Below are 15,200 nucleotides of genomic sequence, written 5' to 3' on the forward strand. Positions count from 1 at the left end.
CGGCCGGGACGGGGCCGCAGGCGGAGGGGCCGGGGCCGCGCAGGCGGGGAGGCCCGCGGGCGTCTTACCGCGTGTGGAGGTTCTCGGCGGCGGCCTCGAGGGCGAGGGCCGGGCGAGCAGAAGGTCAGGCGGGACCCGCGGCGGGGCGGCGGGGGAGAGGCCTCCGGAGGCCGCGCCTTCAGAATTAAAAGTGTTTTCCCGAGGTGCCTGTGGTCCTTGTCGTTGGGGATTCCCGATTCAGTTTCCTTGCCGGTCATTGGTCTGTTCAGGTTTTGTTTCTTCCTGGGTCAGCCGTGGAAGGTTGCATTTTCCTAGAAAGCTGACCATCTTCTAGGTTCTCCACTTCGTTACCATATAATTTTTCATAGAATTCTCTCATAATTCTTCATATTTCTGTGGTGTCCGCAGTGATTTTTCCTTTCTCATTTCTGATACTGTTCATGTGCGTTGACTCTCTTTTTTTCTTGGTAAGTCTGGCTAGGGGTTTACTATTTTGTTTATTTTCTCGAAGAACCAGCTCCTGCTTTCATTGATTCTCTCTATTGTTTTATTCTTCTCTATTTTACTTATTTCTGCTCTAATCATCATTATGTCCCTCCTCCTGACTTTGGGCCTCACTTTTTCTTCTTTGTCTAGTTTGGTTAATTGTGAGATTAGACTGTTCATATGGGATTGTCCTTCCCTGAGGTAGGCCTGTGGTGTAATATGCTTCCTTCTTGCCACCGCCTTCGCTGAGTCCCACAGATTTTGCCTTGTTGAATTATTGTTGTTATTTGTTTCCGTCTATTGCTTGATCTCTGTTTTTATTTGGTCATTGAGCCACTGGTTATTTAGGAGCATGTTGTTAAGCCTCCATGTGATTGTAGGCCATTTCATCGTCTTTGTGTAATTAATTTCTAGTTTCATACCCTTGTGGTCTGAGAAGCTGGTTGGTACAAAAGGCTCTTTTTGTGGCCTAGTATATGATCTGTTCTTGAAACTGTTCCGTGTGCACTTGAGAAGAATGTGTATCCTGCTGCTTTTGAGTGGAGAGTTCTGTACATGTGTAAGGTTCATCTGTTCTAATGTGTTGTTCAGTGCCTCTGTCTCCTTACTTATTTTCTGTCTGGTTGATCTGTTCTTTGGAGTGAGTGGAGTGTTGAAGTCTCCTAAAACGAATGCATTGCATTCTATTTTCCCTTTCAATTCTGTTAGTATTTGTTTCACATATGTAGGTGCTCCTGTGTTGGGTGCCTATATATTTATAATGGTTATATCCTCTTGTTGGATTGACCCCTTTATCATTACGTAATGTCCGTCCTTGTCTCTTGTGACATTCTTTGTTTTAAAGTCTATTTTGTTCAATACAAGTACTGCAACACCTACTTTTTTTCTCCCTATTAGTTGCATGAAGTATCTTTTTCCGTCCCTTCCCTCTTAGTCTGTGTATGTCTTTGGGTTTCAAGCGTATCTCCTGTAAACAGTATATACATTGGTCTTGTTTTTTTATACATTCAGTGACTCTGTGTATTTTGATTGGTGCATTCAGACCATTTACATTTAGGGTGATTATTGATAGGTATGTACTTACCGCCATTGCAGGCTTTAGGATCGTGGTTACCAAAAGGTAAAGGGTACCTTCCTTAGTACCTAAGAATCTAAGTTAACTCACTTAAGTATGCTATTACAAACACAATCTAAAGGTTTTTTTTTTCCCCTCCTCATTCTTCATATATTAGGTATGGTATTCTATACTCTTTGCCTGTCCCTTTTTATTACCTCTAATGACAGCTATTTAACCTTAGGAACACTTCCATCTATAGAACTACCTCCAAAATACACTGTAGAGACGGGTGGTGCAAGCTAAATTCTCTCAGCTTTTGCTTATCTGGAAATTGTTTAATCCCTCCTTCAAATTTAAAAGATGATCTTTTTTATTTTTATTTATTATTCAGTTGTTATAATTTTTTGTATGATTAATCTACAATTACATGAGTGACATTATGTTTACTACACCTCCCCCATCATCAAGTCTCCCCCACATACCCTTTACAGTCAGTGTCCATCAGCATAGTAAGATGCTATAGAATCACTAGTTGTCTTCTCTGTGTTGCACAACCCTCCCCAAGCCCCCCCCCCATTATACATGCTAATCGTAATGCCCCCTTTCTTTTTCCCCCTTATCCCTCCCTTCCCACCCATCCTCCCCAGTCCATTTTCCTTTGGTAACTATTAGTCCATTTTTGGGTTCTGTGATTCTGCTGCTTTCTTGTTCCTTCAGTATTTCTTTGTTCTTATACTGCATATGTGAGTGAAATCATTTGGTACTTGTATTTCTCTGCCTGGCTTATTTCACTGAGCATAATACCCTCTAGCTCCATCCATGTTGTTACAAATGGTAGGATTTGTTTTCTTCTTGTGGCTGAATAATATCCATTGTGTATATGTACCACATGTTCTTTATCCATTCATCTACTGATGGACACTGAGGTTGCTTCCATTTCTTGGCTATTGTAAATAGTGCTGCGATAGACATAGGGGTGCATCTGTCTTTTTCAAACTGGGCTGCTGCATTCTTAGGGTAAATTCCTAGAAGTGGATTGTTGAGTATTTTTGCATGTATGTTTGTCAGCGATATTGGTCTGTAATTTTCTTTTTTTGTGGTGTCTTTGCCTGGTTTTCGTATTAAGGTGATGCTAGCCGCGTAGAATGAGTTGGGAAGTATTCCTTCTTCTTCTTTTTGGAAAAGTTTAAAGAGGATGACTATTAGATCTTCACTACATGTTTGATTAAAGTCAGCAGTGCAGCCATCTGGTTCAGGTGTTGTGTTCGTAGGTAGTTTTTTGATGACCAGTTTAATTTTGTTGCCAGTAATTGGTCTGTTCAGATTTTCTGTTCTTTCTGGGTTAGCCTTGGAGGGTTGCATTTTTCTAGAAAGTTGTCCATTTCCTGTAGGTTATCCAGTGTGTTAGCATATAATTTTTCATAGTATTCTCTCATATTCTTTGTATTTCTGTGGTTTCTGAAGTGATTTTTCCTTTCTCATATCTGATTCTGTTTATGTGTGCAGCTCTCTTTTTTTCTTGGTTAGTCTGGCCAGGGGTTTATCCATTTTCTTTATTTTCTCGAAGAATCGTCTCCTGCTTTCATCGATTCTTTGTGTTGTTTCATTCTTCTCGGTTTTATTTATTTCTGCTCCAATCTTTTTTATGTTCCTCCTCCTGCTGACTTTGGGCCTCATTTATTCTTCTTTTTCTAGTTGTGGTAGTTGTGAGTTTAGACTGTTCATATGGGATTGTCCTTCTCTCCTGAGGGAGGCCTGTATTGCAGTGTACTTGCCTCTTAGCACCGCCTTGTCTGTGTCCCACGGATTTTGCGTTGTTCAGCTATTGCTGTCATTTGTCTCCATATATTGCTTGATCTCTCTTTTTATTTGGTCATTGATCCGTTGTTTATTTAGGAGTATGTTGTTAAGCTTCCATGCGGTGGAAGGCTTTTTCATTTTATTTGCATAATTTATTTCTAGTTTCATACCCTCGTGGTGTGAGAAGCTGAATCATTTTTGGGGGCTAGTCCGGGATAACTTCGGTGGTGAGTATAGGCATCCGAGCCTGCCTTTTCCTTCTGTTCTGTCCTTATAGGAGGAAGCCGTCTATGGCGCACAACATCGGGCGCTCGTCAGCCACTTAAATGGGACTAGCCCGGCTGCCGATCTCAAAGTCTCGAGCGCCAGGTTCCCCTGCATCTCCCTCAGTGGATCCCCCGTCTCCCTTGGGAGCCGGGAAAGTCACCTGAGTGGAGGCCAGGATTCCCCTTCAGAGGCATCTCCCTGGATGCGAGGGACTGAGGAAGGCCGTGGACACCTCCGAGAGTCTCGGCTGAGGCTACGCTTCAGCGGCTTCTCAAAGGCCTGCGTGTCTGGAATCAGACCCCGACAGCCCGACTGAGTATCCACGAGGAGTGTCTCTCTTTCTGTCTGCCTGACTTCCAGCCTGCTTCTCCAGGCCGCCCCAGCCTCTGGGTGAGGCAAGGGTGCTCTTTACTTCCTTTACTCGCTCGATGTGTGCGTCCAACGTCGTCAGTGCCATGGACCCCGATGCTCAGCACCGCAAGGTAGGAGATTACGCTTCACGCTTTTTCCTGATGAAATGCTGTGCCTTTTATCTCATAAAAATGTGTCCTGTTCGTTGAAGAATGCTGTTGGTATTTTGATGGGGATTGCATTGAATCTGTAGATTGCTTTAGGCAGGATGGGCATTTTGATAACATTAATTCCTCCTAGCCAGGAGCACAGGATGAGTTTCTATTTGTTAGTGTCCTCTTTCATTTCTGTTAAGAGTGTCTTGTAGTTCTCAGCGTATGGTAGGTCTTTCAGTTACTTGGTTAGGTTTATTCCTATGTATTTTTATTCTTGTTGATGCAATTGTGAATGGAATTGTTTTCCTGATTTCTCTGCTACTTCATCGTTAGTGTCTAGGAAAGCAACAGGTTTCTGTGTATTAATTGTGTATCCTGCAACTCTGCTGAATTCAGATATCAGTTCTAGTAGTTTTGGAGTGGAGTCTTTAGGGTTTTTTTATATACAATATCATGTCATCTGCAAATAGTGACGGTTTGACTTGTTCTTTATCAATCTGGGTGCCTCATATTTCTTTGTTTTGTCTGATTGCCGTGGCTAGGACCTCCAGTACTGTGTTGAATCACAGTGGGGAGAGTGTGCATCCCTGTCTTGTTTCCTATCTCAGAGGAAAAGCTTTCAGCTGCTTGCTGTTAAGTATGGTGTTGGCTGTGTGCTTGTCATATATGGCCTTTATTATTATGTTGAGGTACTTGCCCTGTATACCCATGTTGTTGAGAGTTTTTATCATGAATGGATGTTGAATTTTGTCTAATGTTTTTTCAGCATCTGTGGACGTGATCATGTGGTTTTTGTCCTCCTTTTTGTTCATGTGCTGGATGATGTTGATCGATTATCGAATGTTTTACCATCCTTGCATCACTGAGATGAATCCCACGTGGTCATGGTATATGATCCTGTTGATGTATTTTTGAATTTGGTGTGCTAATAGTTTGTTGAGTTTTTTTGTTTTTTTTTTTTTTGCCGAGAACCACTTTTATTTTTGTCTTTTCAAGATACCAAGTGTTTTTCCCACTATACCTGCTGCACACACATTAATATATGTGCATATGTGCATAAAGATAGACTTTTCCTTTAGAGAACACAGAAAATACAAAAAATTCCCATTGCAACTCTGAACTGTTATCATCTGGAGCATATCAAATGTGTGTTCACCTGATTTTTTTATCACAAGGCTCCCCTGATCTCAATGAAGTGGCCAATTGGAGTTTGTCTCCTCTTCTCTGTGGTCCATTGATTTCAGCCTGTAGATACTGATTCTAGACTCTCCATGTGGTGCACAATCAGCTCAGGTTAAATTAACTTGAGGACAGTGTTTTAAAATGCAGAATTACTCACAGTTTTTTGTGCCTGTTATTAAGCATTGTTTCCAGAAGATCAATCTTTTAATTACAGTGAGCTTCCCTACTGGTGCTCTCAGTAACAAGAAGTGTATTGTGTGAGCTGACTGGAAAAATAAATAGAAGGGAAAACATTGTTTATAGCACATTGCCTTTGTAAAAGTAACATCTCGAAAGGCCGCCGCGGCCAGTGAGCGCCGGGAACATGGCTCAGGCCCTCCCCCGACTGACAGCACTGGAAGCCAATGAGGGAGCGGTTCGGCGGGGCAGGTAGCCACTGGGCGCGCGCGCAGGAAACGTCTCCGGCGGCTGCGTAGTAGCTGCAGGCGCCGAAGCGGCCGTTTGAAGAGTCAGTAGGTTTGCGAGCTCCGCCTGGCGGAGCTGCCCACGCTGTTCAGTCCGTGCTCCGGTCCGCCGTCCCGTCCGCGCAGCGAGTCCGGCGGAGCCCAGATGGTGGACCGCCGCTGTATTCGATGCGCCTTCCTCCCGGCGCGCAAGCCCAGGCGGCACCGGCGATCGGCCCGGACTTCGAGCCGCCGCCCCGGCCGGACCTGCGCTCGTCCAGCTCTGCCTCCTCCAGCCTTGCACCGTCGTACCTGCTGCGGAGCGTCCAGAGCGGGCCCCGCTTCAGGGATGAAGGCGACAGCGATGGCTCTGCGAGTCGGAAGGTACGCCGCCGCGGGGCCCGGAGGGGGCGCGTGGACCCCAGCCTCCGCCTGCGGGAGCGGCGGACCGGTGAGGGGGCGGCCGTGCGAGGGGATCGGCGGGCCCGCAGGCCTCGCGGGGCCTGGGGCCGGCCGACGCGGGTGGTGGACTCGCGGGGCCCGGCGTGGGGCCCCGCCGCCGACGTGACACTGCCGCGCGGGCCGGGTTCGCAGGCGGAGGGGGCGGGCCGTGCCGCGCAGACGGGGAGGCCGGCGGGCGTCTTGCCCTGTGCGCCGTTTTCAGTCGGCGGCCTCGGGGGCGAGGGCCGGGCGAGCCGAGGGTCGGTGGGACCCGCGGACGGGCGGCGGGGGAGAGGCCGCCGGACGCAGCGCCTCCAGGAGTAACAACTGTTTCCTGAGGCTCCTGTCGTCCCTGTCATTTGGGATTACCGGTGCCGTTTCCTTGCTGGTCATTGGTCTGTTCAGATTTTCTGTTTCTTCCTAGGTCACCCTTGGAAGGTTCCATTTTCCTAGAAAGTTGACCATTTCTTCTAGGTTGTCCTGGTTGTTACTATATAATTTTTCATAGTATTCTCTAATCTTCATATTTCAGTGGTGTCACTAGTGATTTTTCCTTTCTCATTTCCGATTCTGTTCATGTGCGTAGTCTCTTTTTTTTGTTGATAAGTCTGGCTAGTAGTTTATCTATTTTGTTTATTTTCTCGAAGAACCAGCTCCTGCTTTCATTCATTCTGTTGTTTTATTCTTCTCAATTTTATTTATTTTTGCTCAAATCATTATTATGTCCCTCCTTCTCCTTTGTTCATCTTTTTCTAGTTGAGTTAATTGTGAGTTTATACTGTTCATATGGGATTGTTGTTCTTTCTTGAGGTACGCCTACTTCCTTCTTACCACCGCTTTCGCTGAGTCCCACAGATTTTGCGTTGTGTGAATTATTGTGATTATTTCTTTCCATGTATTGCTTGATCTCTGTTTTTATTTGGTCATTGATCTACTGGTCATTTAGGAGCATGTTGTTAAGCCTCCATGTGATTGTAGGCCATTTCGTCATCTTTGTGTATTTCATTTCTAGTTTCATACCCTTGTGGTCTGAGAAGCTGGTTGGTACAATTTCAATCTTTTCGAATTTTCTTAGGCTCTCTTTGTGGCCTAGCATATGATCTATTCTTGAAAATCTTCCATGTGCACTTGAGAAGAATGTGTATCCTGCTGCTTTTGAGTGAAGAGTTCTGTAGATGTGTAACGTCCATCTGTTGTAATGTGTTGTTTACTGCCTCTGTCTCCTTATTTTCTGTCTGGTTAATCTGTTCTTTGGAGTGAGTGGAGTGTTGAACTCTCCTAAAATGAATGCATTGCATTCTATTTCCCCTTTCAATTCTGTTAGTATTTGTTTCACATATGTAGGTGCTCCTGTGTTGGGTGCCTAGATATTTATAATGGTTATATCCTCTTGTTGGATTGACCCCCTTTTATCATTACATAATATCCGTCCTTGTCTCTTGTGACTTTCTTTGTTCTAAAGTCTATTTTGCTCAATACAAGTACTGCAACACCTGCTTTTTTCTCCCTATTAGTTGCATGAAATATCTTTTTCTATCCCTTCACTCTTAGTCTGTGTATGTCTTTGGGTTTGAAGTGAGTCTCTTGTAGACAGTATATACATGGGTCTTATTTTTTATCCATTCAGTGACTGTGTGTTTTGATTGGTGTATTCAGACCATTTACATTTAGGCTGATTATCGATAGGTATATACTTACTGCCATTGCAGGCTTTAGTTCGTGGTTACCAAAAGGTAAAGGGTACCTTCCTTACTACCTAAGAATCTAGCTTAACTCACTTAAGTATGCTATTACAAAGACAATCTAAAGGTTGTTTTTTTTTTCCCCTCCTCATTCTTTGTATACTAGGTATGGTATTCTGTACTCTTTGTATGTCCCTCTTTATTACCTCTGGTGACAGCTATTAACGTTAGGAACACTTCCATCTATAGCAGTCCCTTCAAAATACACTGTAGAGATGGGTGGTGCAACCTAAATTTTCTCAGCTTTTGCTTGTCTCGAAATTGTTTAATCCCTCCTTAAAATTTAAATGATAATAGTTTCTATTTTTATTTTTTATTCAGTTGTTATAATTTTTTGTATGATTAATCTACAATTACATGAGCAACATTATGTTTACTAGACTACCTCGATCGTCAAGTGACCCCCACATACCGTTTATAATCAGTGTCCATCAGTGTAGTAACATGCTATAGAATCACTACTTGTCTTGTCTGTGTTGTACAGCCCACCTAATGCACCCCCCCACATTATGTCTCCTAAACGCAATGCCCCTTTTTTCCTGCTTAACCCTCCCTTCCCACAACCATCCTCCCCAGTCCCTTTCCCTTTGGTAACTGTCAGTCCATTCTTGGTCTCTGTGATTCTGCTGCTGTTTTGTTCCTTCAGTTTTTCTTTTGTTCTTATACTCCACATATGAGTGAAATCATTTGGTGCTTGTCTCTCTCTGACTGGCTTATTTCACTGAGCATAATACCCTCTAGCTCCATCCATGTTGTTGTAAATGGCAGGATTTGTTTTCTTCTTATGGCTGGATAATATTCCATTGTGTATATGTACCGCATGTTCTTTAGCCGTTCATCTACTGATGGACACTTCGGTTGCTTCCATTTCTTAGCTATTGTAAATAGTGCTGCGATAAACATAGGGGTGCATCTGTCTTTTTCAAACTGGGCTGCTGCATTCTTAGGGTAAATTCCTAGAGGTGGATTGTTGAGTATTTATGCATGTATGTTTGTCAGCGATATTGTTCTGTCACTTTCTTTTTTTGTGGTGTCTTTGCCTGGTTTTGGTATTAAGGTGATGCTGGCCTCATAGAATGAGTTTGGAAGTATTGCTGGTTCTTCTACTTTTTGGAAAAGTTTAAGGACGATGACTATTAGATCGTCAGTACATGTTTGATTAAAGTCAGCAGTACAGTCATCTGGTTCAGGTGTTTTCTTCTTAGATAGTTTTTTGATTACCAGTTCAATTTTGTTCCTAGTCATTGGTCTGTTCATATTTTCTGTTCTTTCTGGGTTAGCCTTGGAGGGTTGCATTTTTCTAGAAAGTTGTCCATTTCTTGTAGGTTATCCAGTGTGTTGGCATATAATTTTTCATGGTATTCTCTCCTAATTCTTTGTGTTTCTGTAGTGATTTTTCCTTTCTCATTTCTGATTCTGTTTGTGTGTGCAGGCTCTCTTTTTTTCTTGATTAGTCTGGCTAGGGGTTTATCAATTTTGTATATTTTCTCGAAGAATCAGCTTCTGCTTTCATCGATTCTTTGTATTGTTCCATTCTCCTCAGTTTTATTTATTTCTGCTCCAATCTTTATTGTGTTCCTCCACCTGCTGACTATGGGCCCCATTTGTTCTTCTTTTTCTTGTTGTGATAGTTTTCAGTTTAGACTGTTCATATGGGATTGTTCTTCTCTCCTGAGGGAGACCTGTATTGCAATATACTTCCCTCTTAGCACCGCCTTGTCTGTGTCCCACCAATTTTGCGTAGTTCAGTTTTTATTGTTGTCATTTGTCTCCATATATTGCTTGATCTCTGTTTTTATTCGGTCATTAATCCGTTGGTTGTTTAGGAGCATGTTGTGAATCTGCCATGCGGTGGTGGGCTTTTTCATTTTATTTGCGTGATTTATTTCTAGTTTCATACCCTTGTGGTGTGAGAAGCTGCATCGTTTTTGGGGGCTCGTCCGGGATAACTTCGGAGGTGAGTATAGGCATCCGAGCCTGCCTTTTCTTTCACTGTCCTTATAGAAGGAAGCCGTCTATGGACCACAACATCGGGCGCTCGTCAGCCACTTAAGTGGGACTAGCCCGGCTGCCGCTCTCAAAGTCTCGAGCGCGAGGTTCCCCTGCGTCTCCCTCAGTGGATCCCCCGTCTCCCTTGGGAGCCGGAAAAGTCACCTGAGTGGAGGCCAGGATTCCCCTTCAGAGGCATCTCCCTGGATGCGAGGGACTGAGGAAGGCCATGGGCACCTGCGAGAGTCTAGGCTGAGGATGCGCTTCAGCGGCTTCTCAAAGGCCCGCGTGTCTGGAATCAGCCCCCGACAGCCCGACTGGGTATCCACGAGGAGTGTCTCTCTTTCTGTCTGCCTGACTTCCAGCCTGCTTCTCCGGGCCGCCCCAGCCTCTGGGTGAGGCAAGGGTGCTGTTTACTTCCTTTACTCGCTCGATGTGTGCCTCTAACTTCGTCAGTGCCACGGACCCCGATGCTCAGCACCGCAAGGTAGGAGATCCATGCTTCACTCTTATTCCTGACGAAATGCTGCACTTTCTTATCTCATAAACGGGTGTCCTGTTTGTTGAACAATGCTGGTGGTATTTTGATGGGGATTGCATTGAATCTATAGATTGGTTTAGGCAGGATGGCCATTTTGATAATATTAATTCCTCCTAGCCTGGAGCATGGGATGAGTTTCCATTTGCTAGAGTCCTCCTTAACTTCTGTTAAGAGTGTCTTGCAGTTTTCAGGGTATGGTAGGTCTTTCAGTTCCTTGGTTAGGTTTATTCCTAGGTATTTTATTCTTGTTGATGCAGTTGTGAATGGAATTGTTTTCCTGATTTCTGTTTCTGCTAGTTCATCATTAGTGTATAGGAAAGCAACAGGTTTCTGTGTATTAATTGTGTATCCTGCAACTCCTCTGAATTCAGATATCAGTTCCAGTAGTTTTGGAGTGGAGTCTTTAGGGTTTTTTTATGCACAATATTATGTCATCTGCAAATACTGACGGTTTGACTTGTTCTTTACCAATCTGGATGCCTTGTGTTTCTTTGTTTTGTGTGATTGCCCGTGGCTAGGACCTCCAGTACTATGTTGAATTACAGTGGGGACAGTGGGCATCCCTGTCTTGTTCCCGATGTCAGAGGAATGCTTTCAGCTTCTCGCCGTTAAGTATGTTTTCTGTGGGCTTGTCATATATGGCCTTTATTATGTGGAGGTACTTGCCCTGTATACCCTTTTTGTTGAGAGTTTTTATCATGTATGGATGTTGAATTTTGTCAAATGTTTTTTCAGCATCTGTGGGCGTGATCTTGTGGTTTTTTTCCTCCTTTTTGCTGAGTTGGTGAATGATATTCATGGATTTTCTAATACTGTACCATCCTTGCATCCCTGGAATAAATCCTACTTGATCATGATGGATGATCTTTTTGATGTATTTTTGAATTTCGTGTGCTAATATTTCGTTGAGTATTTTTGCATGTATGTCAGTCAGCGATATTGGTCTGTAATTTTCTTTTTTTGTGGTGTCTTTGCCTCGTATTGGTATTGAGGTGATGCTGGCCCCGTAGAATGAGTTTGGAAGTTTTCCTTCCTCTTCTACTTTTTGGAAAAGTTTAAGGAGGATGAGTATTAGATCTTCACTAAATGTTTGATTAAAGTCAGCGGTGAATTCGTCTGGTTCAGGTGTTTTGTCCTGTGCAGTAGTCAGGCTGAAAGCTGAGTCCAACATGTAAATGGTTCTATGGTATTGACCTCCCTTCCTTAGAGGCAGCCATCCCGGGGCTGTGTCATTTCCCTATCTGTAGCCCCAGGGAAGAGAAACAGGCTTGTGACTCTGACCGAGGCTCTGGCAGCAAGAGGGCACACACTCCCCACACCTATCGGACAGGAAGGTCCGATATTCTCAAGGAATGATCCCGAGTGTACTATTGCTAAAGCTTGTGCAGAGACAACTAGGATCTAGATGAAACTCCCAAAAGGCATAAAGTAGAGGCACACTGGTAAGGTACCGCTGAATCCAGAGCTCTGAGGCGACTCTTGCTTAGTGGGAAGGCAAGAGGGAAATCAAGGCAAGGTGCAGGCCGTGGTGGTAAGGAGTGGTGAAATCCAGTATGCCTGGCAGAGGAGGTGATTGACCACTGTCACCCAGGAATAGAAGTGCCCATCTTCTGAGGCCCTCTCACTGACCACTGATGGAGACCTACCTGCACCCTTTACTGCACCCCCTTCTCAGCACGAAGCAGCAGAGCGGTCATCGCCCCCCATCCCTCGCAGCAGTAGGGTCTGTATCTGTAGAGGTGGGGAATGAGACAGGGTCCACGGGTGTAGTCAGAGTAGAGTGAGGGCCTCTGGAAAAAGCCCCGTACCAGAGCTCTGTATTAAACAATTAAGCAACGTCAGAGTCACATTAATTCTCTAAAATATCAAACTAGGAATATAAGCATTCTTCAGTGAAGATTAGTTAAAACTAAAAAGCAAGGAGTAACTTGGCTTGGAATGTTTGAATATCCCCCAGATAAGAAAATACCTCCACATAGCCCGTGTCTTCATTGTGTCAATTAAATGCGGCTGTTGTAAAGTTTACTTTAGCCTGCTACAAGGCCCGGCTTATCTTTAACTTTGCCCAGATGCTGCTTTTCCTCCTTCATCCTGTAATCAAGTAATGTATAACCTGGGCAACGAACATGGCAAGTAATCCCAGTCACAGAGAACACAGTAAAAGGCAGGAAGGATCCCATATTATAGATAAGATTGCGTTTTAACCCCCAGGAAGTTAAGAAGTAAGATTCTTAACTTACCCTTTAGCCAACAGACAATAACTCAGCCCACCTTGGGTTCTGGGCAGGCGGCCTTGTTTGTTATGCTCCCAGACCAAGATGCCAGTGTATCAGGGAGAAATCAGAGCAGTAAGTTTCTTTTGTGAAGTTAATTTCAAATATTCAGGGACCACTTAAGTCCACACCCCGAAGCGTGTATCCGGTTCCCAAAAAACCCTCAATTGCCTATAAAACCCCTAGACAATGCACAACTCTGGGCTCCCTTGTCCCCTCCCGGCGTGAGCCAGCAGCTCTGTCCTCTCACTGTATCTCTCAGTGAAAGCCTCTCCCTGGCTTTCCTACCTTCGGTGTTTGCTAAGTTCATTGTTCGACTCTGCCAACAAGAACCCCGCCATCAGTTCCACGGGAGGGTAGGGATGGTGTCTGCTCTCTTGTTGCACAGTCCTTTTTGATTTAAAGAATGTCAGCCTGACTTCTGGTTAGTTACTCAAGTTACCTTGAAACCTTTTTCATAGTTGAGTAAAAATTTCAGTGTCTGTGTTTGTGGGTGGTAGCATGAGAAAAGGGAATGATTTAAGATGGGTGAGGGGGTTATGCAGCCAAGGGTAGTATCTTACTTGCTAAAGGCTGAAAGGCGTGTGGGACTGATGTGACCCTGTCTTAGGAGAAGTTTTGTTTGGAAATTACAACATAGATGCCTTAATTGGAACTCATAACATTATTTTACGTATGGTTTTGTGGCCAATGCTTTGTCAGCTGTAGCAGGACAGGTGGATGCTGTTTTTTGGATGATACTTATTTTTTTTGCAGCTGACATTTAAAGAACTAAACAATTGAACACTGGAAAGGAGACCTTTAAAATGTTTGTATTGACAAAGATTAAAGTTCAATTACTGAAAGGCTATCTCGTTGGCAGTAGACACAAATATCGCTAGCTATCATGCACTCTATGGGGCATCTTTCAGTAGGGATGAGGGGTAAAACACAGAGTGGTAAGTTAGAATCCCTAATAGGCCAGAAGCCGTCTTCCTGTCTTTGTGCTCTAACGTCTTCATCCAAGTTCTTCAAGTGCAATTCAGCATTGCTTTCTGACAGAACAAATGTCATATTTGGTTGGAATTTCTTTGGGGAGCCTGAATTATTTGCATTTTTCTGGGAACAGTCTGCCCTTGAAAACTACCGAGTGCCCTGGCATGATGGGAATTTACTCGGCCAGTTTTTTTTGCCTATGTGTGTGGTAATTTGGGGGCTTTGTGGAATCCTCTTGGAAAGGCAGTATGAACCTCGGGTGATTGGAGAGAGGCCAGGATTTTGTAGTTGTCCTGGGGACCACGGAGTGAACACAGAAGAGGTTTCAGCTCTCTGCAGCTGAAGAGTACCTTGGCCTTTATGGTAACGGCTTGCAGAGACTTGCCCAACCCCCCCGGGACCTCCCTTGGGACAGATAACCACGTTTTTCTTGGTTCCTACAAAAATTCCAAAGTTGCTGTGGTTGTTCCTGGGCTGGGAAACAGTAGACCAGACGAACTTTAAAAAGTGTTTGTTTTGGTGTCTTAAGGGGCAAAGCCTTGTACCCCCGAGGGTGTGCCTATTGCATATGTACTGAATGTGGGAGAATTCTCCCCGTTTGCTGATTCCTGATGTGGACCAACAGAGCTCAAGTCAGTGAGCGGCACAGAAAGTCTTGCAGAAAATGACTGCTTGCTATTTGTGATCGTCTAAGGAACAGGTGAAACATGAAAATGACTTTTGTACGTCTGTGATTTCGTATGATTCGACCTTTCTCCCACTGGCATCCCATGTAACTTCACTCCGTCTACCTTTTCATTGACCTGTGCGCTGAGCGCTGCCCATACTGGGTCTGGGGTGGAGTCATTCGGGCCACTTGGAGGACATTTGGGCCGCCACCTTGTTTCTTTCTTTTTTGAAACAATTTATTTTTATAAAGCTTTGTTGATATAAGCTTAAAAAAAGCAAACTAGTTTTTGATATTAATGCCAATAAAATTAGAAAGCTGTATATGTAACCACTTCCCTGTTTGTTATTTAGTGAAGTTTAACCTTAATGCATTACTTAAATAAGGACATAAATCCATCAGGTGCCCTTCTTTCAGGCTACGGTATTCTTTATCGAAAAAAAATAAAATGAGATGGGGCCTGCCTGGTACAGCCCCACTTCTGGTGTTTGATGGCTGCTGAAGTGGCACTCTTTGTGGTCACTGAGTCACGGACACTGGCAAGGGGGTGTCTGAAGAATCCGCTTTCTCCATTTTCCATTGTCCTCTCCTTTGGCAGAAATCCTTTCTCAGCTCGGACTCTGTTACGTGGCACTATCCTGATGACCCTGTTCTGGCTTCCACTCCCTTTTGGTTTAAGGTAATTTGAGCTCCTTCTCCGTGGTAAGGATACCTCAGGACTGGTTGGTCTTTTTCTCTGGCCCTTTCCTAGGTAACTGACTCTATTGGCCTATGTCTCCGTTTATCTCAAGGCCATAAAGGTCCCACTTTCACCTCAAGGTCACCGTGTTT

General features: G+C 44.2%; 1 protein-coding gene across 5 annotated transcripts in view; it reads left to right on the forward strand.

The window, feature by feature from the left end:
* Positions 1-3,996: 3,996 nt before the first annotated feature.
* LOC140843068 (uncharacterized) overlaps positions 3,997-15,200 on the forward strand; it is a 180,798-nt gene continuing 169,594 nt past the window's right edge. Inside the window, exon 1 of one of the 5 annotated variants that reach the window (XM_073220859.1) lies at positions 3,997-4,092. In XM_073220859.1, the coding sequence (XP_073076960.1) occupies positions 4,039-4,092 (54 nt within the window). In that variant the 5' untranslated portion in view covers positions 3,997-4,038. Of the gene's footprint in view, positions 4,093-5,736; positions 6,126-9,857; positions 9,882-9,939; positions 10,401-14,811; positions 15,049-15,200 lie in introns of those variants that run through there. The other 4 variants (XM_073220857.1, XM_073220858.1, XM_073220860.1 and 1 more) reach the window with 4 other exon arrangements.

This window comes from Manis javanica, chromosome 13 (genome assembly GCF_040802235.1).
Source record: "Manis javanica isolate MJ-LG chromosome 13, MJ_LKY, whole genome shotgun sequence".
NCBI lineage: Eukaryota > Metazoa > Chordata > Mammalia > Pholidota > Manidae > Manis > Manis javanica.